Here is a 26,290-nt window from a genome sequence, read left to right as displayed (position 1 = left end):
CGCAGCGTGCCATGTTGCCCACACATACACAGGCACTGCAGGGTGCAGGGCGCGGGGGGGGGGGCGCCGCCCTGGGCAGCATGAAACCTATGGAAACTGGCATAAATAAGGGGCATAAGTTGCTGAGGCACAGTCCTACCCCCGCCAGTATAAAAAATGACCTCATAAAAGCTGAGGAGAAACACCCCATTGAAGAGTGGAGCTTCCTCCTCGGTCAGCCAGCACACTGCTCAGCACCACATTCTCTCTCTCCTCAGGCTGCAGAGACAACGCTGGTCCTCCTCCACTACTGAACAAGTATCAGGGTACAAAATCAGGGGGGGCCACAGTGAATTTGGTGCTATATAATTGTGTGATTAGCATTATAAAAGCGCTGCATGTCAGTGGGCATTTTGTGTTCACAGACATTGTGTTACTGGCGCTGGGTTGTGAACTGGCAATTCCTATCTGTGTCCCTCTGACAGATTTTACTGTGGGTCTGTCCCCTATAAGTCCCAGAGTGTCTGTGGTGTGGTTGTGCATGTGTGTGACATGTCTGTGGCAGGGAATTCTTCTTCTGTGGGAGACATGTTAAGGACACAGAGGCGTAATATGACACCAAGAGCCTGACTGGGTGAAAGGTTACATGATACTGTGAATCACTACTGAATCTCATACAGAAAACTGAATATAATCTGTTGAAGATGTGATTTTTAATAGTTCTGCCTTTCATCCACAGGGACCCCTCTGGGTCACATACAAATTTGCAAGTACAAACTGATACCGACACAGACTCCTGTGTCGACATTAGTGATTCCAGGGCAATAGGTCCTAAATTAGCAAAAAAAGCATTCAAAACATGTTTTTAGCTATAAAGGTGGTGTTAGAAGTTACAAAGCCCCTCTTTTACCACAAGGAGAGGGTTTACTTTAGTAAAGAAGTAATGTAATTTTACCTCCACCTCAGGAGTTGAACAGTCTCTTGGAGGGAGTCTGATTTAACCTGAAAAGAAATTTCAGATTCCCAAAAGGAATTCAGGCAGCTTACCTTTTTCCAAAAGGTGGGAGTCACCCCACATTTTAGACAGGGCCCTGTCATAAAAGAGAAAAGGTGTTTCTCCCTGCGCCTGGAATGGCTTCACTTAAGGAGCCGACAGACCGCAAGTGAGTGAGGTGATTTATTGATGTGGCCAATGGGACACTACTCAGGCCTACCATTGTCTGTGCGTGGGTGAGTAGTGCTATTGAGAAGTGGTCAGAAAACTTGTCATTAGACATTGACACAATAGATAGAGACGAGATACTCCTAACGTTAGGTCATATCAAAGACGCTGCTGCGTACGTACTAGAATCCATGAAATATATTGGTCTCTTGGGATTAAGAACCGCTACCATGGCAGTATCGGCTCGGAGGGCGTTGTGGATTCGCCAGTGGAATGCTGATGCAGATTCCAAAAGAAATATGGAGGCTCTCCTGTATAAAGGTGAGGCCTTATTTGGTGATGGGCTGGATGCGTCAGTCTCTGCGGCTACCGCAGGTAAGTTGACATTCTTGCCTTATGCTCCTACACCGGCGAAAAAGACATCACTCTCACATACAGTCCTTTCGGCCCAACAAATACAAAAAGGCCAAAGGTTCCCCCTTTATTTGCAGGTAGGGGAATGGGGAAGGAAAGAAATCTGCAGCGTCTCCCTGATCGCAGGAGCAGAAGTCCACCCCTGCTTCTGCCAAATCTGCAGCATAACGCTGGGGCTCCCTTGCGGGAGTCCGCTTGGGTGGGAGCACGTCTGAGACTTTTCAGTCAAATCTGGATTCAGTCTGGCCTGGACCAATGGGTCTTACAAATAGGGTCCCATGGGTACAAACTAGAGTTTCAAGACGTCCCCCCATGCCGATTTTTCAAATCGACCTTGACAGCTACTCTTTCAGAAAGAGGCAGTAACAACGGCAATTCAAAAATTATGTCAGGATCAGGTCATTATCCTGGTGGGATGCGGTCAAGATGCCGCCGGCCGGAATCCCAGCGGTCGAAATCCCGACGCCGGAATCCCGACCGCCACAATCCCGACATATTCTCCCTCCGTGGGTGTCCACGACACCCATAGAGGGAGAATATAATAGTGTGCCAAGCGTAGCGTGGCACCATGCCCGCAAGGGGCTGCGTTCCGCTCGCCACCCCTGTCGGGATTGTGTGGTCGGGATTCCGGCGTCGGTATTTCGACCGCCGGTATTCCGGCCGGCGGCATTTAGTACTGATCCCGTCCTGGTACCCTTGTCACAGCAAGGAGAAGGTTTTTATTCAAGCCTCCTCGTAGATCCGAAGCCGGACGGCTCGGTCAGACCGATTTTAAACCTGAAAAATCTGAATCTCTACCTGAAAAGGTTCAAGTTCAAGATGGAATTCCTGAGGGTAGTGATTTCCAGTCTGAAGGAGGGGGACTTCATGGTGTCAGTAGACATAAAGGATGCTTACTTGCATGTTCCCATTTATCCTCCTCACCAAGCTTATCTGAGATTCGCAGTACAGGATTGCCGTTCCCAGTTCCAGACGTTGCCGTTTGGACTCTCCACGGCACCAAGGGTATTCACCAAGGTGATGGAGGAGATGATGGTCCTCCTTCGTCAAAAAGGAGTCAATATAATCCTTATCTGGACGATCTCCTGATAAAAGCGAGATCCAGAGAACAGTTGGTGCAGAACATCGCACTCTCCCTGTCAATACTCCAACAACACGGTTGGATCATGAATTTTCCAAAGTCGCAGTTGGAACCGACAACGAGATTGTCCTTTTTAGGGATGATTCTGGACACAGAAGTACGGAGAGTATTTCTTCCAGTGAAAAAGCCTCTGGAAATCCAGAAAATGGTCAAATAAATATTGAAACCAACAAGCGTGTCGATCCATCAATGCATCCGGTTGTTGGGGAAAATGGTAGCGGCCTACGAGGCCATACAGTTTGGGCGATTTCATGCCAGAGTATTCCAGTGAGACCTGTTGGACAAGTGGTCCGGATCCCACCTACACATGCACCGGAATAATCCTGTCCCCCAAAGCCAGGATTTCGCTCCTGTGGTGGCTACACAGTTCTCACCTACTAGAGGGACGCAGGTTTGGGATTCACGACTGGGTCCTAATAACGGATGCAAGTCTCCGAGGCTGGGGAGCTGTCACACAGGGGGAAAGCTTCCAAGGAAAATGGTCAAGTCAGGAAGCCTGCCTTCACATAAACGTTCCGGAATTGAGAGCCATTTACAATGGCCTTCTACAAGCGGTACATCTTCTTCAAGATCATCCCGTGCAGATCCAGTCAGACAGTGTAACAGCAGTCGCGTACATAAACAGGCAAGGCGGAACGAAAAGCAGAGCGGCAATGGCAGAGGTGACAAGGATTCTCCTCTGGGCAGAAAGACATGTAAGAGCTTTGTCAGCAATTTTCATTCCAGGAGTGGACAACTGGGAAGCAGACTTCCTCAGCAGACACGATCTCCATACAGGAGAGTGGGGCCTCCACCAAGAAGTCTTCGCAGAGGTGACAAGTCTTTGGTTAGTTCCTCAAGTAGACATGATGGCATCTCGATTTAACAAGAAGCTTCAGAGATATTGTTCCAGGTCGAGAGACCCTCAAGCAATAGCAGTGGATGCACTGGTGACCTAGTGGGTATTTCGGTCGGTATATGTTTTCCCTCCACTTCCAATGATTCCAAAAGTTCTGAAAATAAGAAGAAGAACGAGTTCGAGCAATCTTCATTGCCCCAGACTGGCCAAGGAAGGCTTGGTATCCAGATCTTCAGGAGTTGCTCATAGAAGATCCTCTGCCTCTTCCTCCTCGAGAGGACCTACTACAGTAGGGGCCGTGTGTGTATCAAGACTTTCCGCTGCTACGTTTGACGGCATGGCTGTTGAGCGCCGGATCCTAGCCCGAAAGGGTATTCCCAAGGAAGTCATCCCCACTCTTATTCAGACCAGTAAAGGAGTAACGTCTAAACATTACTACCGTATTTGGAGAAAATATGTGTCTTGGTGTGAATCAAAGAAGGATCCTACGGAAGAGTTTGAGTTGGGACGTTTTCTCCATTTTCTGCAGGCTGGTGTGGATGCGGGCCTTAGATTGGGGTCAATCAAGGTCCACATTTCGGCCTTATCAGTTTTCTTTTAAAAACAATTGGCATCCTTTCCAGAAGTTCAGACGTTCGTGAAAGGGGTTCTGCACATCCAGCCTCCATTTGTGCCTCCAGTGGCACCATGGGACCTTAATGAGGTGTTGCAGTTCCTTCAATCGGATTGGTTTGAACCTCTACAGGAGATAGAATTGAAGTTTCTCACTTGGAAAGTGGTCATGCTTTTGGCCTTGGCATCCGCAAGGCGGGTGTCTGAGTTGGGGGCCTTGTCTCACAAGAGCCCTTACCTGATCTTCCATGAAGATAGGGCAGAGTTAAGAACTCGTCAACAATTTCTTCCAAAGGTGGTTTCGTCCTTCCACATAAACCAACCTATTGTGGTGCCAGTAGCTACTGACACTTTCACTGAGTCACAGTCTCTAGATGTTGTCAGAGCTTTGAAGATTTATGTTGCAAGAACAGCTTGGTTACGGAAAACAGAGGCTCTGTTTGTCCTGTATGTTCCCAGCAAGATTGGGTGTCCTGCTTCTAAGCAGACTATTGCGCGCTGGATCAGAGGTACGATTCAGCACGCTCATTCTACGGCTGGATTGCCGTTACCTACATCGGTGAAGGCCCATTCTACTAGGAAGGTGGGCTCATCCTGGACGGCTGCCCGGGGGGTCTCGGCATTACAACTTTGCCGAGCAGCTACTTGGTCAGGGTCAAACACTTTTGCTAAATTTTATAAGTTTGACACTTTGGCCGATGAGGACCTCAAGTTTGGTCAATCGGTGCTGCAGGGTCATCCGCACTCTCCCGCCCGTACTGGAGCTTTGGTATCAACCCCATGGTCATGAAATGGACCCCAGCATCCTCTAGGACGTATGAGAAAAGGGGATTTTAATACCTACCGGTAAATCCTTTTCTCCTAGTCCATAGAGGATGCTGGGTGCCCGACCCAGTGCGTATTTTACCTGCAGTTTTGTTCAGTTAGTTACACAAGTGTGTTACAATTGTTTTCAGCATGTTGCTGTAAATGGTTCATGCCTGTTGGCGTGTGTTATGTTGAATCCATGTTGTGCGGCATGGTTGAGGTGTGAGCTGGTATGAATCTCACCATTAGTATAAAAGTAAATCCTTTCCTGAAAATGTCCGTCTCCCTGGGCACAGTTCCTATAACTGAGGTCTGGAGGAGGGGCATAGAGGGAGGAGCCAGTTCACACCCTTAAAGTCTTAAAGTGCCCATGGCTCCTGCGGAACCGTCTATACCCCATGGTCATGAAATGGACCCCAGCATCCTCTACGGACTAGGAGAAAAGGATTTACCGGTAGGTATTAAAATTCTGTTTATACTCATACACACACATACACATACACACACACACACACACACACACACACACACACACACACACACACACACACACATAGTACATATATATTATGCTCGTACGTACGTACGTACGTACATACATACTTACTGTATACCACACACACATACATAGTACATATATTAAACACACACACACACACACACACACACACACACACACACACACACACACACACACACACACACACAGTACATATATATTATACTCCTACATACACACACACACTCACACCCACTGTACAAGCCACAGAGAACCCCTGCCCCCTCTCAGGCGGATTAGCTGCGATTGATGATGGTATAAGCCGGGCCGCGCAGTGAGGCAGTAGTAATATACTGAGGGGGACTGCAGAGTTATTACTAATTGTCCCTATTTTTCTAGCCTGTAATTAGGTGAATAATTCATGGAGATGACACTTGATGTGGAGCGGTAGTAATGCGCTGTGTTCCTTGCTGGGGAATGAATACATTACAGTGTGAGCAGAATATTCTGCACTTATTGTGAGTAATCAGGGAGGACGCTAAGTAACATCTGCCCCCGTGAGATATTATTACACGTTCCCGGCCCGAAGTCCTCCCCAGATTTATTATATAACTTCCGCTCCCCTGTGTAACATTCCAACCCAAACCACTTAGTGACTTCATTAAACATTTATACAAGAAGTTACAGCACCTGACGCACGGTCTGGCTTATAGGGGGGATATTGCCGTAATATAAAGTAGTGATGTTGTTCCAGCAGCACAGGTGTTCTGCATCAGCCATTGTGACAACAGGTGTGTGTGTGTATATAATATATTACCAATGACTGAGACTGTCTGCGTGATGTGTATATAACCAATGAGTGAGACTGTCCGCGTGATGTGTATATACCAATGAGTGAGACTGTCCGCGTGATGTGTATATATAACCAATGACTGACACTGTCCGCGTGATGTGTATATAACCAATGACTGACACTGTCCGCGTGATGTGTATATAACCAATGAGTGAGACTGTCCGCGTGATGTGTATATATAACCAATGAGTGAGACTGTCCGCGTGATGTGTATATATAACCAATGACTGACACTGTCCGCGTGATGTGTATATAACCAATGAGTGAGACTGTCCGCGTGATGTGTATATATAACCAGTGACTGAGACTGTCCGCGTGATGCGTATATACCAATGAGTGAGACTGTCCGCGTGATGTGTATATAACCAATGAGTGAGACTGTCCGCGTGATGTGTATATATAACCAATGAGTGAGACTGTCCGCGTGATGTGTATATAACCAATGAGTGAGACTGTCCGCGTGATGTGTATATACCAATAAGTGAGACTGTCTGCGTGATGTGTATATAACCAATGAGTGAGACTGTCCGCGTGATGTGTATATAACCAATGAGTGAGACTGTCCGCGTGATGTGTATATAACCAATGAGTGAGACTGTCCGCGTGATGTATATATAACCAATGAGTGAGACTGTCCGCGTGATGTATATATAACCAATGAGTGAGACTGTCCGCGTGATGTATATATAACCAATGACTGAGACTGTCCGTGTGATGTATATATAGCCAATGACTGAGACTGTCCGTGTGATGTATATATAGCCAATGACTGAGACTGTCCGTGTGATGTGTATATATAGCCAATGACTGAGACTGTCCGTGCGGTGTATATATAACCAATGAGTGAGACTGTCCGCGTGATGTGTATATATAACCAGTGACTGAGACTGTCCGCATGATGTGTATATATAGCCAATGACTGAGACTGTCCATGTGATGTATATATAACCAATGACTGAGACTGTCCGTGCAATGTATATATAACCAATGACTGAGACTGTCCGCGTAATGTATATATAGCCAATGACTGAGACTGTCCGTGCAATGTATATATAACCAATGACTGAGACTGTCCGTGCAGTGTATATATAACCAATGACTGAGACTGTCCGTGCAATGTATATATAACCAATGACTGAGACCGTCCATGCAATGTATATATAACCAATGACTGAGACCGTCCGTGCAATGTATATATAACCATTGACTGAGACTGTCCGTGCGATGTATATATAACCAATGACTGAGACTGTCCGTGCAGTGTATATATAACCAATGGCTGAGACTGTCCGTGCGATGTGTATATATATATATATATATATATATATATATATATATATATATATATATATAACCAATGACTGAGACTGTCCGTGCAGTGTATATAACCAATGGCTGAGACTGTCCGTGCAGTGTATATATAACCAATGACTGAGACTGTCCGTGCAGTGTATATATATATATATAACCAATGGCTGAGACTGTCCGTGCAATGTATATATAACAAATGACTGAGACTGTCCGTGCAGTGTATATTAGAGATGTGCACTTGAAATTTTTCGGGTTTTGTGTTTTGGTTTTGGGTTCGGTTCCGCGGCCGTGTTTTGGGTTCAACCGCATTTTGGCAAAACCTCACCGAATTTTTTTTGTCGGATTCGGGTGTGTTTTGGATTCGGGTGTTTTTTTCAAAAAACACTAAAAAACAGCTTAAATCATAGAATTTGGGGGTCATTTTGATCCCAAAGTATTATTAACCTCAAAAACCATAATTTCCACTCATTTTCAGTCTATTCTGAATACCTCACACCTCACAATATTATTTTTAGTCCTAAAATTTGCACCGAGGTCGCTGGATGACTAAGCTAAGCGACCCTAGTGGCCGACACAAACACCGGGCCCATCTAGGAGTGGCACTGCAGTGTCACGCAGGATGGCCCTTCCAAAAAACACTCCCCAAACAGCACATGACGCAAAGAAAAAAAGAGGCGCAATGAGGTAGCTGTGTGAGTAAGATAAGCGACCCTAGTGGCCGACACAAACACCTGGCCCATCTAGGAGTGGCACTGCAGTGTCACGCAGGATGGCCCTTCCAAAAAACACTCCCCAAACAGCACATGACGCAAAGAAAAATTAAAGAAAAAAGATGTGCAAGATGGAATTGTCCTTGGGCCCTCCCACCCACTCTTATGTTGTATAAACAGGACATGCACACTTTAACCAACCCATCATTTCAGTGACAGGGTCTGCCACACGACTGTGACTGAAATGACGGGTTGGTTTGGACCCCCACCAAAAAAGAAGCAATTAATCTCTCCTTGCACAAACTGGCTCTACAGAGGCAAGATGTCCACCTCATCATCATCCTCCGATATATCACCGTGTACATCCCCCTCCTCACAGATTATCAATTTGTCCCCACTGGAATCCACCATCTCAGCTCCCTGTGTACTTTGTGGAGGCAATTGCTGCTGGTCAATGTCTCCACGGAGGAATTGATTATAATTCATTTTAATGAACATCATCTTCTCCACATTTTCTGGAAGTAACCTCGTACGCCGATTGCTGACAAGGTGAGCGGCGGCACTAAACACTCTTTCGGAGTACACACTTGTGGGAGGGCAACTTAGGTAGAATAAAGCCAGTTTGTGCAAGGGCCTCCAAATTGCCTCTTTTTCCTGCCAGTATAAGTACGGACTGTGTGACATGCCTACTTGGATGCGGTCACTCATATAATCCTCCACCATTCTTTCAATGGGGAGAGAATCATATGCAGTGACAGTAGACGACATGTCCGTAATCGTTGACAGGTCCTTCAGTCCGGACCAGATGTCAGCATCAGCAGTCGCTCCAGACTGCCCTGCATCACCGCCAGCGGGTGGGCTCGGAATTCTGAGCCTTTTCCTCGCACCCCCAGTTGCGGGAGAATGTGAAGGAGGAGATGTTGACAGGTCGCGTTCCGCTTGACTTGACAATTTTCTCACCAGCAGGTCTTTGAACCACAGCAGACTTGTGTCTGCCGGAAAGAGAGATCCAAGGTAGGTTTTAAATCTAGGATCGAGCACGGTGGCCAAAATGTAGTGCTCTGATTTCAACAGATTGACCACCCGTGAATCCTTGTTAAGCGAATTAAGGGCTCCATCCACAAGTCCCACATGCCTAGCGGAATCGCTCCGTGTTAGCTCCTCCTTCAATGTCTCCAGCTTCTTCTGCAAAAGCCTGATGAGGGGAATGACCTGACTCAGGCTGGCAGTGTCTGAACTGACTTCACGTGTGGCAAGTTCAAAGGGCAGCAGAACCTTGCACAACGTTGAAATCATTCTCCACTGCGCTTGAGACAGGTGCATTCCACCTCCTATATCGTGCTGAATTGTAGAGGCTTGAATGGCCTTTTGCTGCTCCTCCAACCTCTGAAGCATATATAGGGTTGAATTCCACCTCGTTACCACTTCTTGCTTCAGATGATGGCAGGGCAGGTTCAGGCGTTTTTGGTGTTGCTCCAGTCTTCTGTACGTGGTGCCTGTACGCCGAAAGTGTCCCGCAATTCTTCTGGCCACCGACAGCATCTCTTGCACGCCCCTGTCGTTTTTTAAAAAATTCTGCACCACCAAATTCAAGGTATGTGCAAAACATGGGACGTGCTGGAATTTTCCCAGATTTAATGCGCACACAATATTGCTGGCGTTGTTTGATGCCACAAATCCACAGGAGAGTCCAATTGGGGTAAGCCATTCCGCGATGATCTTCCTCAGTTGCCGTAAGAGGTTTTCAGCTGTGTGCGTATTCTGGAAACCGGTGATACAAAGCGTAGCCTGCCTAGGAAAGAGTTGGCGTTTGCGAGATGCTGCTACTGGTGCCGCCGCTGCTGTTCTTGCGGCGGGAGTCCATACATCTACCCAGTGGGCTGTCACAGTCATATAGTCCTGACCCTGCCCTGCTCCACTTGTCCACATGTCCGTGGTTAAGTGGACATTGGGTACAGCTGCATTTTTTAGGACACTGGTGACTCTTTTTCTGAGGTCTGTGTACATTTTCGGTATCGCCTGCCTAGAGAAATGGAACCTAGATGGTATTTGGTACCGGGGACACAGTACCTCCAACAAGTCTCTAGTTGGCTCTGCAGTAATGATGGATACCGGAACCACGTTTCTCACCACCCAGGATGCCAAGGCCTCAGTTATCCGCTTTGCAGCAGGATGACTGCTGTGATATTTCATCTTCCTCGCAAAGGACTGTTGGACAGTCAATTGCTTGGTGGAAGTAGTAAAAGTGGGCTTACGAGTACGACTTCCCCTCTGGGATGACCATCGACTCCCAGCAGCAACAACAGCAGCGCCAGCAGCAGTAGGCGTTACACGCAAGGATGCATCGGAGGAATCCCAGGCAGAAGAGGACTCGTCAGAATTGCCAGTGACATGGCCTGCAGGACTATTGGCATTCCTGGGGAAGGAGGAAATTGACACTGAGGGAGTTGGTGGGGTGGTTTGCGTGAGCTTGGTTACAAGAGGAAGGGATTTACTGGTCAGTGGACTGCTTCCGCTGTCGCCCAAAGTTTTTGAACTTGTCACTGACTTATTATGAATGCGCTGTAGGTGACGTATAAGGGAGGATGTTCCGAGGTGGTTAACGTCCTTACCCCTACTTATTACAGCTTGACAAAGGCAACACACGGCTTGACAAATGTTGTCCGCATTTCTGTTGAAATACTTCCACACCGAAGAGCTGATTTTTTTGGTATTTTTACCAGGCATGTCAACGGCCATATTCCTCCCACGGACAACAGGTGTCTCCCCGGGTGCCTGACTTAAACAAACCATCAGAATCCACCTCACCATCAGAATCCTCCTTGTCAATTTCCTCCCCAGCGCCAGCAACACCCATATCCTCCTCATCCTGGTGTACTTCAACACTGACATCTTCAATCTGACTATCAGGAACTGGACTGCGGGTGCTCCTTCCAGCACTTGCAGGGGGCGTGCAAATGGTGGAAGGCGCATGCTCTTCACGTCCAGTGTTGGGAAGGTCAGGCATCGCAACCGACACAATTGGACTCTCCTTGTGGATTTGGGATTTCGAAGAACGCACAGTTCTTTGCGGTGCTTTTGCCAGCTTGAGTCTTTTCATTTTTCTAGCGAGAGGCTGAGTGCTTCCATCCTCATGTGAAGCTGAACCACTAGCCATGAACATAGGCCAGGGCCTCAGCCGTTCCTTGCCACTCCGTGTGGTAAATGGCATATTGGCAAGTTTACGCTTCTCCTCCGACAATTTTATTTTAGATTTTGGAGTCCTTTTTTTACTGATATTTGGTGTTTTGGATTTTACATGCTCTGTACTATGACATTGGGCATCGGCCTTGGCAGACGACGTTGCTGGCATTTCATCGTCTCGGCCATGACTAGTGGCAGCAGCTTCAGCACGAGGTGGAAGTGGATCTTGATCTTTCCCTAATTTTGGAACCTCAACATTTTTGTTCTCCATATTTTAATAGGCACAACTAAAAGGCACCTCAGGTAAACAATGGACATGGATGGATACTAGTATACTTATGGATGGACGAGCGACTGCCGACACAGAGGTAGCTACAGCCGTGGACTACCGTACTGTGTCTGCTGCGAATATAGACTGGATGATAATGAGATGAAATCAATATATATATATATATATATAATATCACTAGTACTGCAGCCGGACAGGTATATATATTTATTATGTAATGACTGATGACGGACCTGCTGGACACTGTCAGCTCAGCAGCACCACAGACTGCTACAGTAAGCTACTATAGTAGTATGTATAAAGAAGAAAAAAAAAAAAAAAAACCACGGGTAGGTGGTATACAATTATGGATGGACGAGCGACTGCCGACACAGAGGTAGCTACAGCCATGGACTACCGTACTGTGTCTGCTGCTAATATAGACTGGATGATAATGAGATGAAATCAATATATATATATATATAATATCACTAGTACTGCAGCCGGACAGGTGTATATATATATTTATTATGTAATGACTGATGACGGACCTGCTGGACACTGTCAGCTCAGCAGCACCGCAGACTGCTACAGTAAGCTACTATAGTAGTATGTATAAAGAAGAAAGAAAAAAAAAACCACGGGTAGGTGGTATACAATTATGGATGGACGAGCGACTGCCGACACAGAGGTAGCTACAGCCGTGGACTACCGTACTGTGTCTGCTGCTAATATAGACTGGATGATAATGAGATGAAATCAATATATATATATATATATATATATATATATATAATATCACACTAGTACTGCAGCCGGACAGGTAGATATATTTATTATGTAATGACTGATGACGGACCTGCTGGACACTGTCAGCTCAGCAGCACCGCAGACTGCTACAGTAAGCTACTATAGTAGTATGTATAAAGAAGAAAGAAAAAAAAAACCACGGGTAGGTGGTATACAATTATGGATGGACGAGCGACTGCCGACACAGAGGTAGCTACAGCCGTGGACTACCGTACTGTGTCTGCTGCTAATATAGACTGGATGATAATGAGATGAAATCAATATATATATATATATATATAATATCACACTAGTACTGCAGCCGGACAGGTAGATATATTTATTATGTAATGACTGATGACGGACCTGCTGGACACTGTCAGCTCAGCAGCACCGCAGACTGCTACAGTAAGCTACTATAGTAGTATGTATAAAGAAGAAAGAAAAAGAAAAAACCACGGGTAGGTGGTATACAATTATGGATGGACCAGCGACTGCCGACACAGAGGTAGCTACAGCCGTGGACTACCGTACTGTGTCTGCTGCTAATATAGACTGGATGATAATGAGATGAAATCAATATATATATATATAATATCACTAGTACTGCAGCCGGACAGGTATATATATTTATTATGTAATGACTGATGACGGACCTGCTGGACACTGTCAGCTCAGCAGCACCGCAGACTGCTACAGTAAGCTACTATAGTAGTATGTATAAAGAAGAAGAAAAAAAAAACAAACGGGTAGGTGGTATACAATATTATATATATATTATATACAATTATATATATATATTATATATATTAAACTGGTGGTGATTATTAAACTGGTGGTCAGGTCACTGGTCACACTATCAGCAACTTGCAAGTAGTACTCCTAAGCAGACAATCACAATATATATTATACTGGTGGTCAGTGTGGTCACAATGGCAATGTGGCACTCTGGCAGCAAAAGTGTGCACTGTACGTTATATGTACTCCTGAGTCCTGCTCTCAGACTCTAACTGCTCCCCACTGTCAGTGTCTCCCCCACAAGTCAGATATACATTATACAGTCACACTATCTATCTATCTATCACTTCAGCAAGTAGTAGTACTCCTCCTAAAGTACTCCTCCTAATGCTCCCCAAAATTACTACTGTGTCTCTCTCTACTCTAGTCTCACTCTCTTCTCTATAAACGGAGAGGACGCCAGCCACGTCCTCTCCCTATGAATCTCAATGCACGTGTGAAAATGGCGGCGACGCGCGGCTCCTTATATAGAATCCGAGTCTCGCGAGAATCCGACAGCGGGATGATGACGTTCGGGCGCGCTCGGGTTAACCGAGCAAGGCGGGAAGATCCGAGTCGCTCGGCCCCGTGTAAAAAAAAATGAAGTTCGGGCGGGTTCGGATTCCGAGGAACCGAACCCGCTCATCTCTAGTGTATATATAACCAATGGCTGAGACTGTCCGTGCAGTGTATATATAACCAATGACTGAGACTGTCCGTGCGATGTATATATAGCCAATGACTGAGACTGTCCGTGCAGTGTATATATAACCAATGACTGAGACTGTCCGTGCAGTGTATATATAACCAATGACTGAGACTGTCCGTGCAGTGTATATATAACCAATGACTGAGACTATCCGTGGTATGTATATATAACCAATGGCTGAGACTGTCCGTGCGATGTGTATATATAACCAATGGCTGAGACTGTCCGTGCAGTGTATATATAACCAATGACTGAGACTGTCCGTGGTATGTATATATAACCAATGACTGAGACTGTCCGTGCAGTGTATATATAACCAATGGCTGAGACTGTCCGTGCGGTGTATATATAACCAATAACTGAGACTGTCCGTGCAATGTATATATAACCAATGACTGAGACTGTCCGTGCGGTGTATATATAACCAATGACTGAGACTGTCCGTGCGGTGTATATATAACCAATGATTGAGATGTATATATAGTAATAATGGCTCTTTCCTGTGGTTTCAGTGATAACAGTTTCAGCCTCTCCTGTTCGGTCACTTACGCCGGGAGGAAGATCTGTCCTGAAGTAAAAACCAGAAATGTTCCAGCTACAAAGTCTTTCTTCTCAATGGTTATTTGGAATGAGATGTAAGCTCTTGGGATCAGCGCTCAGTCTGTACTGTCTGAGAGATTATCCAAACAAAGTTACTTCTTTGAAAATGGTTTTATTATTCAGTTAAATGTACTGAGGGGTAAATGGGAGAGGAGCAAAGTGTCAGATTATTATAATTAGAGTATCTCGGGTATTACCCCAGATTTATACACCCTGCTATGGAGTGGACAAGGGAGAGTCAGATTGGAGTATTATATTGTTCGTGCCAGCACAGAGTATTTCAGCTCGCCCAATGCCTGTATGCCTATGCGTGGATACCTTTAATACAGCAGAGGCTAATATTCAGTATATGCACATTGTATAAGTCCGCAGAATGGAGTCTCTAGGGGGGGTGGGGGGGGGAGATCTCAGCCAATCAGATTACAGCTATCATGTATATAGTACATTCTAGAAGCTCCTGTCTCCCCTCTAGCATACCGGTACATCTCCCCCTGCAGCGGGGATCTGACACCGTGACCTCCGGCTACCTGGAGACACAACCTGCAAGTGGGAGGATCAGGGTGCAGCAGCTCTGTATGACAGTATACACATGCAATGTCCCAGCACGTGTGATAGTATGCCCTGTGTTTCAGGATCACGTTCCCTGTCCCCGTGGCGACCATCCCGTATGAGTCCATGCTGGTGCTGAGACTGTGCGCAGTGAGCGAGACCTCTCCGGGCGGCTCCTTCCTCGCCTGGTCCTGTCTGCCCCTCTACTCAGACCAGTAAGTTCCTTTACTCTGACCAATTATCCAGAGATGAAAACAAGGCAGCCGCGGGCCAAGTGCTGAGTCACACAGACAAAGGCCCCGGAGGCGCTGTCTCTTATAATATAACAGTGGCTGTCTGCAGTATATATCTGGGTGCGTCCTCCCTCCGTATTCCAGGACATAGAGAAGACAGAAGGAAACGAGTGCTGAGATCTCTAGGTCAGAACTTTTCCACACCAGCAATAGGGAACCTCTGTGGCACTCACCTCACAAAGGCGGTATATGTTCATGTAAAGGTTTCTTGGCGCACCTCGAGGTGGCTCGATTCACTGTTCTCTACCCTCATGCCTGGACATAGCGATCACACACATACATCTTTCAACGAACCTTATATCCACCATGATTCAAGGTAGGTTACCCCAACTGTGCAGGCATGAGGGTAGAGGCCAGTGAATTGAGCCCCCTTGAGGTGCCCATAGAAACCTTTATGTGAACATACAGACTACCACCTTTCTGAGGTGAGTGCTATAGTGGTTCCCTATTGCCCTGTGCTGGCTCCCCACAGTGGGAGAGACCTATCAATGCGTGGAGAGAGATAAAGTACAAACCAATCAGCTCCTAATTGTCATGTTACAGGCTATGTCTGGAAAAGGACAGTTAGGAGCTGATTGGCTGGTACTTTTTCACTCTCCAAGCTTTGATAATACTCCCCCAGAGTATCTGTAACAGCTTAATGACAGCAAATGAGCCCCAGCATTAGGGCCTGTGCCGCAGTGTTACCGCTATTCTGCACACCGCTGACTACATTTGTCCTCACTTATCTATAAAAGATTTTACTCAGCAATTAGGACATATATTGGAGCAACAAGCCAGTTCCTGCTGTGAGGCTGATGTTGCTGGTAAGCTATTACATATAACCCTGCGCTGGAGAACTGGCCTCCCCGAGAAGACGCTGAAGTCAGGCTGAGGTGTCTACACACCGATAAATGGCGAGTGATTGTGTACATGATTTCAGTCTATGTGTACCTGAATATGAGGCCAGTAACCCATTCAGTGCTGCGGACACTACACATGCGGTCCTGGCTCAGACCGCCAACGTCCAGTAACTTGGGTCCACGAAGAGCCAGCAAGATGGCCGCTGGGCTGTATATTGGGGTGTTCTCCTCAGCCAATGGGAATTATTATGCCCTGACCTATATGCCCAAAATGATTAGCGATTGGCGCACAACAAACAGTACAGTCTCTGGAAACACTGGACCAGATTTATCAAGCCTTGGAGAGAGATAAACTGCACTGTGATAAAGTGCCAACCAATCAGCTCCCAACTGTCATTTTTCAAACACAGACCGTAACATGACAGTTAGGAGCTGATTGGCTGGTATTTTATCTCTCTCCACTTTCTGTCTCCAAGGCTTGATAAATCTGGGCCTATATACTGTGATATAGGGTGAGGGCACAATATAGTAGATACAGTCCCAGCGTCAGCTGAATATAATACATGTGGGTGTCTGGGGCTCAGGGATGTGCGGTGAGCTGACGGTGGGTCTGTACCTGGCTACACATGTTTACCTATGTAATATCCCTCAGTGAGTGCTCAGGGGCCACAACTGTGCATATAGGGCCACATTACAAATCCGAGAGCATAACCTATCATAGATCCAGTAAGGGACTTGTGATTCTGTCAGATGCAGTAGAGGAGTCATGTTATTACAGAAGATGTTCCGCTGTATAGGGAAGGAATGAGCGGGTACACTTGTTACTCTGTACTGTATAGGGAAGGAATGAGCGGGTACACGTGTTACTCTGTACTGTATAGGGAAGGAATGAGCGGGTACACTTGTTACTCTGTACTGTATAGGGAAGGAATGAGCGGGTACACGTGTTACTCTGTACTGTATAGGGAAGGAATGAGCGGGTACACTTGTTACTCTGTACTGTATAGGGAAGGGATGAGCGGGTACACGTGTTACTCTGTACTGTATAGGGAAGGAATGAGCGGGTACACTTGTTACTCTGTACTGTATAGGGAAGGAATGAGCGGGTACACGTGTTACTCTGTACTGTATAGGGAAGGAATGAGCGGGTACACTTGTTACTCTGTATTGTATAGGGAAGGAATGAGCGGGTACACTTGTTACTCTGTACTGTATAGGGAAGGAATGAGCGGGTACACTTGTTACTCTGTACTGTATAGGGAAGGAATGAGAGGGTACACTTGTTACTCTGTACTGTATAGGGAAGGAATGAGCGGGTACACTTGTTACTCTGTACTGTATAGGGAAGGAATGAGAGGGTACACTTGTTACTCTGTACTGTATAGGGAAGGAATGAGCGGGTACACTTGTTACTCTGTACTGTATAGGGAAGGAATGAGTGGGTACACTTGTTACTCTGTACTGTATAGGGAAGGAATGAGCGGGTACACGTGTTACTCTGTACTGTATAGGGAAGGAATGAGCGGGTACACTTGTTACTCTGTACTGTATAGGGAAGGAATGAGCGGGTACACTTGTTACTCTGTACTGTATAGGGAAGGAATGAGAGGGTACACTTGTTACTCTGTACTGTATAGGGAAGGAATGAGCGGGTACACTTGTTACTCTGTACTGTATAGGGAAGGAATGAGCGGGTACACTTGTTACTCTGTACTGTATAGGGAAGGAATGAGCGGGTACACTTGTTACTCTGTATTGTATAGGGAAGGAATGAGCGGGTACACTTGTTACTCTGTATTGTATAGGGAAGGAATGAGCGGGTACACTTGTTACTCTGTACTGTATAGGGAAGGAATGAGCGGGTACACTTGTTACTCTGTACTGTATAGGGAAGGAATGAGCGGGTACACTTGTTACTCTGTATTGTATAGGGAAGGAATGAGCGGGTACACTTGTTACTCTGTATTGTATAGGGAAGGAATGAGCGGGTACACTTGTTACTCTGTACTGTATAGGGAAGGAATGAGCGGGTACACTTGTTACTCTGTATTGTATAGGGAAGGAATGAGCGGGTACACTTGTTACTCTGTACTGTATAGGGAAGGAATGAGCGGGTACACTTGTTACTCTGTACTGTATAGGGAAGGAATGAGCGGGTACACTTGTTACTCTGTACTGTATAGGGAAGGAATGAGCGGGTACACTTGTTACTCTGTACTGTATAGGGAAGGAATGAGCGGGTACACTTGTTACTCTGTACTGTATAGGGAAGGAATGAGCGGGTACACTTGTTACTCTGTACTGTATAGGGAAGGAATGAGCGGGTACACTTGTTACTCTGTACTGTATAGGGAAGGAATGAGCGGGTACACTTGTTACTCTGTACTGTATAGGGAAGGAATGAGCGGGTACACTTGTTACTCTGTACTGTATAGGAAAGGAATGAGCGGGTACACTTGTTACTCTGTACTGTATAGGGAAGGAATGAGCGGGTACACTTGTTACTCTGTACTGTATAGGGAAGGAATGAGCGGGTGCACTTGTTACTCTGTATTGTATAGGGAAGGAATGAGCGGGTACACTTGTTACTCTGTACTGACCTCTGGGCTCCGGTTCTCTGTGGCCTCATCTGTCACATCTGCACATCATTGTCTGTCCCCAGAGATACAGCAGCCACTGAGTAACTGTCCTCTTCCTCTCCCAGACAGATTGTCCACGGGTCCCTGCTACTAAACATGGTGTCTCACGTGGAGCCACCTCCTGTCATCACCCCGGCAGCCTTCGATGTCTCCTTACCATCTCTAATGACTGTGCAGGTACAACAGCATTACTCACTCCTGTAACCATAACATGCTGTAACTGAGAGCAGAGAGTATATATTACTCAGTCATACTGTAACTGGGAGCAGAGAGTAAGTATTACTCAGTCATACTACCGTAAGATGCTGTAACTGAGAGCAGAGAGTATGTATTACTCAGTCCTACTACTGTAATATACTGTAACTGAGAGCACAGAGTATGTATTACTCAGTCATATTACCGTGATATACTGTAACTGAGAGCACAGAGTATATAGTATTCAGTCATACTACCGTAAGATGCTGTAACTGGGAGCGCAGAGTATGTATTATTCAGTCAGACTACTGTAAGATCCTGTAACTGAGAGCAGAGAGTATGTATTACGCAGTCCTACTACTGTAATATACTGTAACTGAGAGCACAGAGTATGTATTACTCAGTCCTACTACTGTAAGATGCTGTAACTGGGAGCAGAGAGTATATATTACTCAGTCATACTACTGTAAGATGCTGTAACTGGGAGCAGAGAGTATATATTACTCAGTCATACTACTGTAATATGCTGTAACTGGGCGCACAGAGTACGTATTACTCAGTCCTACTACTGTAATTTACTGTAACAGGGAGCAGAGAGTACGTATTTCTCATTCTTACTACTGTAAGATGCTGTAACTGGGAACACAAAGTACTTATTACTCAGTCCTACTATTGTAAGATGCTGTAACTGGGAGCAGAGAGTATGTATTACTCAGTCTTACTACTGTAATATACTGTAACTGGGAGCAGAGAGTACGTATTACTCAGTCCTACTACTGTAAGATGCTGTAACTGGGAACATAGAGTACTTATTACTCAGTCCTACTACTGTAAGATTCTGTAACCTGGAGCACAAAGTACTTATTACTCAGTCCTACTACTGTAAGATGCTGTAACTGGGAGCACAGAGTATGTATTACTCAGTCCTACTACTGTAAGATGGTTTAAGTGGGAGCACAGTGTACGTATTACTCCGTCCTACTACTGTAATATACTGTAACTGGGAGCAGAGAGTACGTATTACTCAGTCCTACTACTGTAAGATTCTGTAACTGGGAACATAGAGTACTTATTACTCAGTCCTACTACTGTAAGATTCTGTAACCGGGAGCACAAAGTACTTTTTTACTCAGTCCTACTACTGTAAGATGCTGTAACTGGGAGCACAGAGTACTTATTACTCAGTCCTACTACTGTAAGATCCTGTAACTGGGAGCACAGAGTACTTCTTACTCAGTCCTACTACTGTAAGATGATATAACTGAGAGCACAGAGTACTTATTACTCAGTCCTACTACTGTAATATACTGTAACTGGGAGCACAGAGTACTTATTACTCAGTCCTACTACTGTAAGATCCTGTAACTGGGAGCACAGAGTACTTATTACTCAGTCCTACTACTGTAAGATCCTGTAACTGGGAACACAGAGTACTTCTTACTCAGTCCTACTACTGTAAGATCCTGTAACTGGGAGCACAGAGTACTTATTACTCAGTCCTACTACTGTAAGATGCTGTACCTGGGAGCACAGAGTACTTATTACTCAGTCCCGCTACTGTAAGATGCTGTAGCTGGGAGCACAGAGTACTTATTACTCAGTCCTGCTACTGTAAGATCCTGTGACTGGGAGCACAGAGTACTTATTACTCAGTCCAGCTACTGTAAGATGCTGTACCTGGGAGCACAGAGTACTTATTACTCAGTCCCGCTACTGTAAGATGCTGTACCTGGGAGCACAGAGTACTTATTACTCAGTCCAACTACTGTAAGATGCTGTACCTGGGAGCACAGAGTACTTATTACTCAGTCCCGCTACTGTAAGATGCTGTACCTGGGAGCACAGAGTACTTATTACTCAGTCCTACTACTGTAAGATGCTGTACCTGGGAGCACAGAGTACTTATTACTCAGTCCTACTACTGTAAGATGCTGTACCTGGGAGCACAGAGTACTTATTACTCAGTCCTACTACTGTAAGATGGTGTAACTGGGAGCACAGAGTACTTATTACTCAGTCCTACTACTGTAAGATGGTGTAACTGGGAGCACAGAGTACTTATTACTCAGTCCTACTACTGTAAGATCCTGTAACTGGGAGCACAGAGTACTTATTACTCAGTCCTACTACTGTAAGATGGTATAACTGGGAGCACAGAGTACTTATTACTCAGTCCTACTACTGTAAGATGGTGTAACTGGGAGCACAGAGTACTTATTACTCAGTCCTGCTACTGTAAGATGCTGTACCTGGGAGCACAGAGTACTTATTACTCAGTCCTACTACTGTAAGATGCTGTACCTGGGAGCACAGAGTACTTATTACTCAGTCCTACTACTGTAAGATGCTGTAGCTGGGAGCACAGAGTACTTATTACTCAGTCATACTACTGTAAGATGCTGTAACCGGGAGCACAGAGTACTTATTACTCAGTCCTACTACTGTAAGATGCTGTACCTGGGAGCACAGAGTACTTATTACTCAGTCCCGCTACTGTAAGATGCTGTACCTGGGAGCACAGAGTACTTATTACTCAGTCCTACTACTGTAAGATACTGTAGCTGGGAGCACAGAGTACTTATTACTCAGTCATACTACTGTAAGATGCTGTAACTGGGAGCACAGAGTATGTATTACTCAGTCCTACTACTGTAAGATCCTGTAACTGGGAGCACAGAGTACTTATTACTCAGTCCTGCTACTGTAAGATGCTGTACCTGGGAGCACAGAGTACTTATTACTCAGTCCTACTACTGTAAGATACTGTAGCTGGGAGCACAGAGTACTTATTACTCAGTCATACTACTGTAAGATGCTGTAACCGGGAGCACAGAGTATGTATTACTCAGTCCTACTACTACAATGCACATATATTGGCAAGCTGCTCAATCAGATTGTGATGTCACTCAGGTGCTAAAAGGGAGGGGTAATTCTGTGTAAGAAAAAACATTGTTATCCCTAATGCACACTGAGTGAAAAATAATACTACATAATAATCAGATAATATGGAGATCTTAGTTACGTATATATGCAGATATGGGGTTAAGCCCACAGGCCGATCGGCAAGGTGTCTCCGTCACTGGGGGTCCCTAATACTAGGTATGGGTCCGGGGTGCAGGACCCCATCACGTCGGCACAGGTCGGCTACCCCAGGTCAGCACACAGGTGAAAGTTAATAAGGGTTAATAAAAGAAGCACTTAAGTGCTATGTAAGTGAAGTGTGATTCAAATATTACAAAAATATATACAAAGTGATAGGGAAAACAATAAGTGTTAATAAAGTGTTAGGGTGTGCCGACCTGAAACCGCCCAGCCATACCGACATAGGGGCCTTGGGCACTTTAAGAAATCAATAGTGTGGGCTGTCTTCTCCCTCTATGCCCCTCCTACCAGACTCCGTTTAGAAAATGTGCCCGGAGGAGCCGGTCACGTCGCTGGAAGCTCCTGAAGAGTTTTCTGCATTTATTTTGTGTTTGTTGTGTTCAGACAGGACCTGGATGGCACCAGCCTGTCTGCTTCGTGGGACATAGGGGGGTAAATGGCCCAAACTCCTATAGGGTTAATGGTCCCGTTCCCCGCTGACAGGACACTGACCTCCTCAGGGAGCCATTCGCAAGCCCCACCACGCCGAGCGTACATTCCCGCATCACGCCGCCACCCCTAACAGAGCCAGAAGTAAGAAGAGTGGTGAGTAGGCTGTAATGGCGGCATAAGGGTATGGAGAGCAGCGCTGACATGCAGGCTGCATCTCCAGGCTCAGGACAACATGCTTTGTGTGTGTTCCGCTGTGAGGGGCAAGCTGAGCCACTAAAAAAACAATGGGGGGGATTCCGAGTTGTTCACTCGCTAGCTGCTTTTAGCAGCATTGCACACGCTAAGCCGCCGCCCTCTGGGAGTGAATCTTAGCTTAGCAGAATTGCGAAAATAAATTTCTTAGCAGTTTCTGAGTAGCTCGAGACTTACTCACAAATAGCGATCAGTTCAGTCAGTTTCGTTCCTGGTTTGACGTCACAAACACGCCCTGCGTTCGCCCAGACACTCCCCCATTTCTCCAGACACTCCCGCGTTTTTCCCTGGCACGCCTGCGTTTTTCCGCACACTCCCAGAAAACGGCCAGTTTCCGCCCAGAAACACCCACTTCCTGTCAATCACACTACGATCACTTCAGTGATGAAAAATCTTCGTTCGGGCGTGAGTAAATCTACTAAGTTTTGTGTTAAAATACTAACCGCATGCGCACTGCGTACCATGTGCATGCGCATTTTTGCCTTAATCGCTCCGTTGCGAAAATCGGCAACGAGCGAACAACTCGGAATGACCCCCAATACCCGCACTGGCAGTACAGCTTACAGGGGTTCTAACTCACTGCTAAGCATCACAAACACCTCGGCCAATATAAAAAAAAAACAGGAAGACCGCACACCATTAAGGGGGCAGGGCTTCACTATGAGCGGATCCAGCAGCTCACCAGCGCCATTTTACCTCTGCAGCTCTCACTGGCAAGACTGGCAGGGAAGCGCAGCTCCTCCACAAGGACTCCCCATTTCCTCAGCGGTACCAGGGGGTCATAATAAGGGGGGCGAGCGGTGTTAGAATACTAAGCCCCTATTAAGGGTGCTTAGTCTGCGACTCAGCTAAGCTTGGCATTAGCAAGAAGGGGCTCTGTGTGGCTGGCTCCATCATACTCTGTGTCTCCCTAGAAGGGCTCTATGTGGTTTGCTTGTGCTTAACCCTTTCCTGTGTGTGTGGGTGTGATTTCACATTTACGATGTCATAGGAGTGTGTTCCTACACAGCGGAGTGTTTTTCTTCCCCAGGGGGATCACTACAGTGTACTCAGGATAGTGCACATTCTCAGGTTAGTGAGTCTGAACCAGCATGGTTGGATTCACTAAAAGGGATGATCTCAAATATTTCTAATAAATTATCCCAGAATGAGAAAGAGACACAATTCTTAAGACAGACCTGATGAATAGAGATTCAGGTCCCATACCAGCGCCTCAGACCCCTACCATTTGTCCACAAAAGCATACACTGGCCCAGATCCTGCAGGCTGACACTGATGATGACGTGTCAGACGCAGAGGAGGGTGAGGTGGACGCGAGTGGGGAGATGCAGCTCTGTCACAAGGAATACAGGCCCTGATAGAAGCTATTAGAAACGTCCTGCAAATTCCAGATAAGGTGACAGAGGAGGTGGAGAAGTTTTATTTTAACGTAAAAAAGAAATCCTCTGCTACTTTTCCTGCATCAAAAGAGTTGAATTCTCCGTTTGAAGAAACTTGGGTTAATCCTGATAAGAAGTTTCAGATCCCTAAGAGATTTCTCATATCCTTCCCTTTTCCTCAGGATCAGGAGCGGTGCTTGGTGCGGGCAAGCAGAGCCTGCGCCAGGGGCACTGCGGCCTGGGGGGCGCAACCACAGTCACCCCGCAGGCGTCCGCCGCCTACCCGCACCCCGACTGTGTGGGCGTCCGCTGCAGCCGGCGCACCTGTCAGACGCTAGAGGTCATTATTGTGCAGTGCTGCTATCGGAGAGACGTCATGATGTCTCTCCCATAGAGAGGAGACGCGGGCGGCCAGACGGAGCAGCAACTGCAGCAGCGGTCGGGAAACAGGAGCGGGCTGGTAAGTATTAGGGTTTTTTTGTGTGTGTTTGTAAGCGGCTACTGAGAGGCACAGCAACAGGGGGAACAGCAACTGGGGACATAGCTACTGGGGGCAAATCTACTGGGGGCACAACTACTTGGGGTACATCTACTGGGGGCACAACTACTGGGGGCATAACTGTGACCACGCCCCACCCCTATGAAGCCACGCCCCTATCCCCCCCCCACACACACACACCCCGCGCGCCTTAGACGCGCACTAACTGTTTTGCCGCTGGGGCGGGGGTGGTGCGCCAGTGGAAATTTTTGCACTAGGCGCCACAAGGTGTTGAACCAGCCCTGCTCAGGATGATAGGAAAAAATGGGAAAACCCACCGATTGTTGATGCATCTGTGTCTAGGTTGTCACGTAAGATGGTCTTACCTGTCCCAGGGGCAGCCTCCTTAAAGGACACGGCTGACCGCAAAATTGAGACCACTCTCAAACCCCTGTACACAGCTGCTGGGGTGGCCCAGAGTCCCACTATTGCTTGTGCATGGATCACTAGGGCCATTGCCAAATGGTCAGGTAATCTAATTGATGGGTTAGATTCCTTATCCAGGGGGGGAGATAGTTTTACTCCGACAGCATATACAGGACTCTGCAAATTTTATGGTGGAGGCCATAAAAGAAATTGACCTGCTCAACGCACGCACCACTGCCATGGCAGTCTCAGCACGTAGGGGCTTGTGGCTACGCCAGTGGACTGCGAATGCGGATTCCAGGAAAGGCGTGGAAAGCCTACCATTCACTGGTGAGTCCCCGTTTGGAGATGAACTGTATACGTGGATATCCATGGCTATGGCGGCTAAGTCTACATACCTTCCTTCCGCAGCCCCCCCAGCTAGGAAGACCTACTCTGCTCCAACTCTGCAGTCCTTTCAGTCAGCCAAATTTAAAAGTAAAACCAAAGGTTCTTCTACAGGCTTTAAAGGCAATAGAGGTAAACCCAGAAAACAAGCAGCTGCAGGTTCACAGGTACAGGCCTCAGGGTCTGCTTCCTCCAAAGCTTACAGCATGACGGTAGACCGCACTGCCTGGGAGACAGGCAGGTGGGAGCCCGATTAAAATATTTCAGTCACATATGGGCAACATCTTGCCAGGATCCCTGGGTCAAAGATCTTATCGCCCAGGGCTACAGACTGGAGTTTCAGGAACTCCCACCTCACAGATTCTTCAAATCAGGCTTACCAGCTTCTCAAGAGGCAAGTGTGACTTTACAGAAAGCAATTAAAAAACTGGTGCAGACTCAGGTCATTGTTCCAGTTCCACTTCAGCTGCAAAACAAGGGTTATTATTCCAACCTGTTTGTGGTACCGAAACCGGACGGTTCGGTAAGGCCCATTTTAAACCTCAAGTCACTTACGGGTGTTCAAGTTCAAGATGGAGTCTCTGAGAGCGGTAATCTCAGGTCTGGAGGAAGGGGAATTTCTGGTGGAATTTCTGGTGTCTCTGGATATCAAGGATGCATACCT

At 46.5% G+C, this 26,290-nt stretch overlaps 1 protein-coding gene across 1 annotated transcript in view; it reads left to right on the top strand.

Annotated features, from left to right (window-relative positions):
- PIK3C2G (phosphatidylinositol-4-phosphate 3-kinase catalytic subunit type 2 gamma) overlaps positions 1–26,290 on the top strand; it is a 326,465-nt gene that overhangs the window by 145,027 nt on the left and 155,148 nt on the right. Inside the window, exons 12-14 of the mRNA XM_063930092.1 lie at positions 14,565–14,687; positions 15,285–15,416; positions 19,041–19,152. Coding sequence (XP_063786162.1) covers positions 14,565–14,687; positions 15,285–15,416; positions 19,041–19,152 — 367 coding nt within the window. The remainder of the gene's footprint in view (positions 1–14,564; positions 14,688–15,284; positions 15,417–19,040; positions 19,153–26,290) is intronic.

The sequence above is a fragment of the Pseudophryne corroboree genome, chromosome 6, assembly GCF_028390025.1.
Source record: "Pseudophryne corroboree isolate aPseCor3 chromosome 6, aPseCor3.hap2, whole genome shotgun sequence".
In the NCBI taxonomy this organism is placed as follows: domain Eukaryota; kingdom Metazoa; phylum Chordata; class Amphibia; order Anura; family Myobatrachidae; genus Pseudophryne; species Pseudophryne corroboree.
This window is presented reverse-complemented; position numbering and strand designations above follow the sequence as displayed.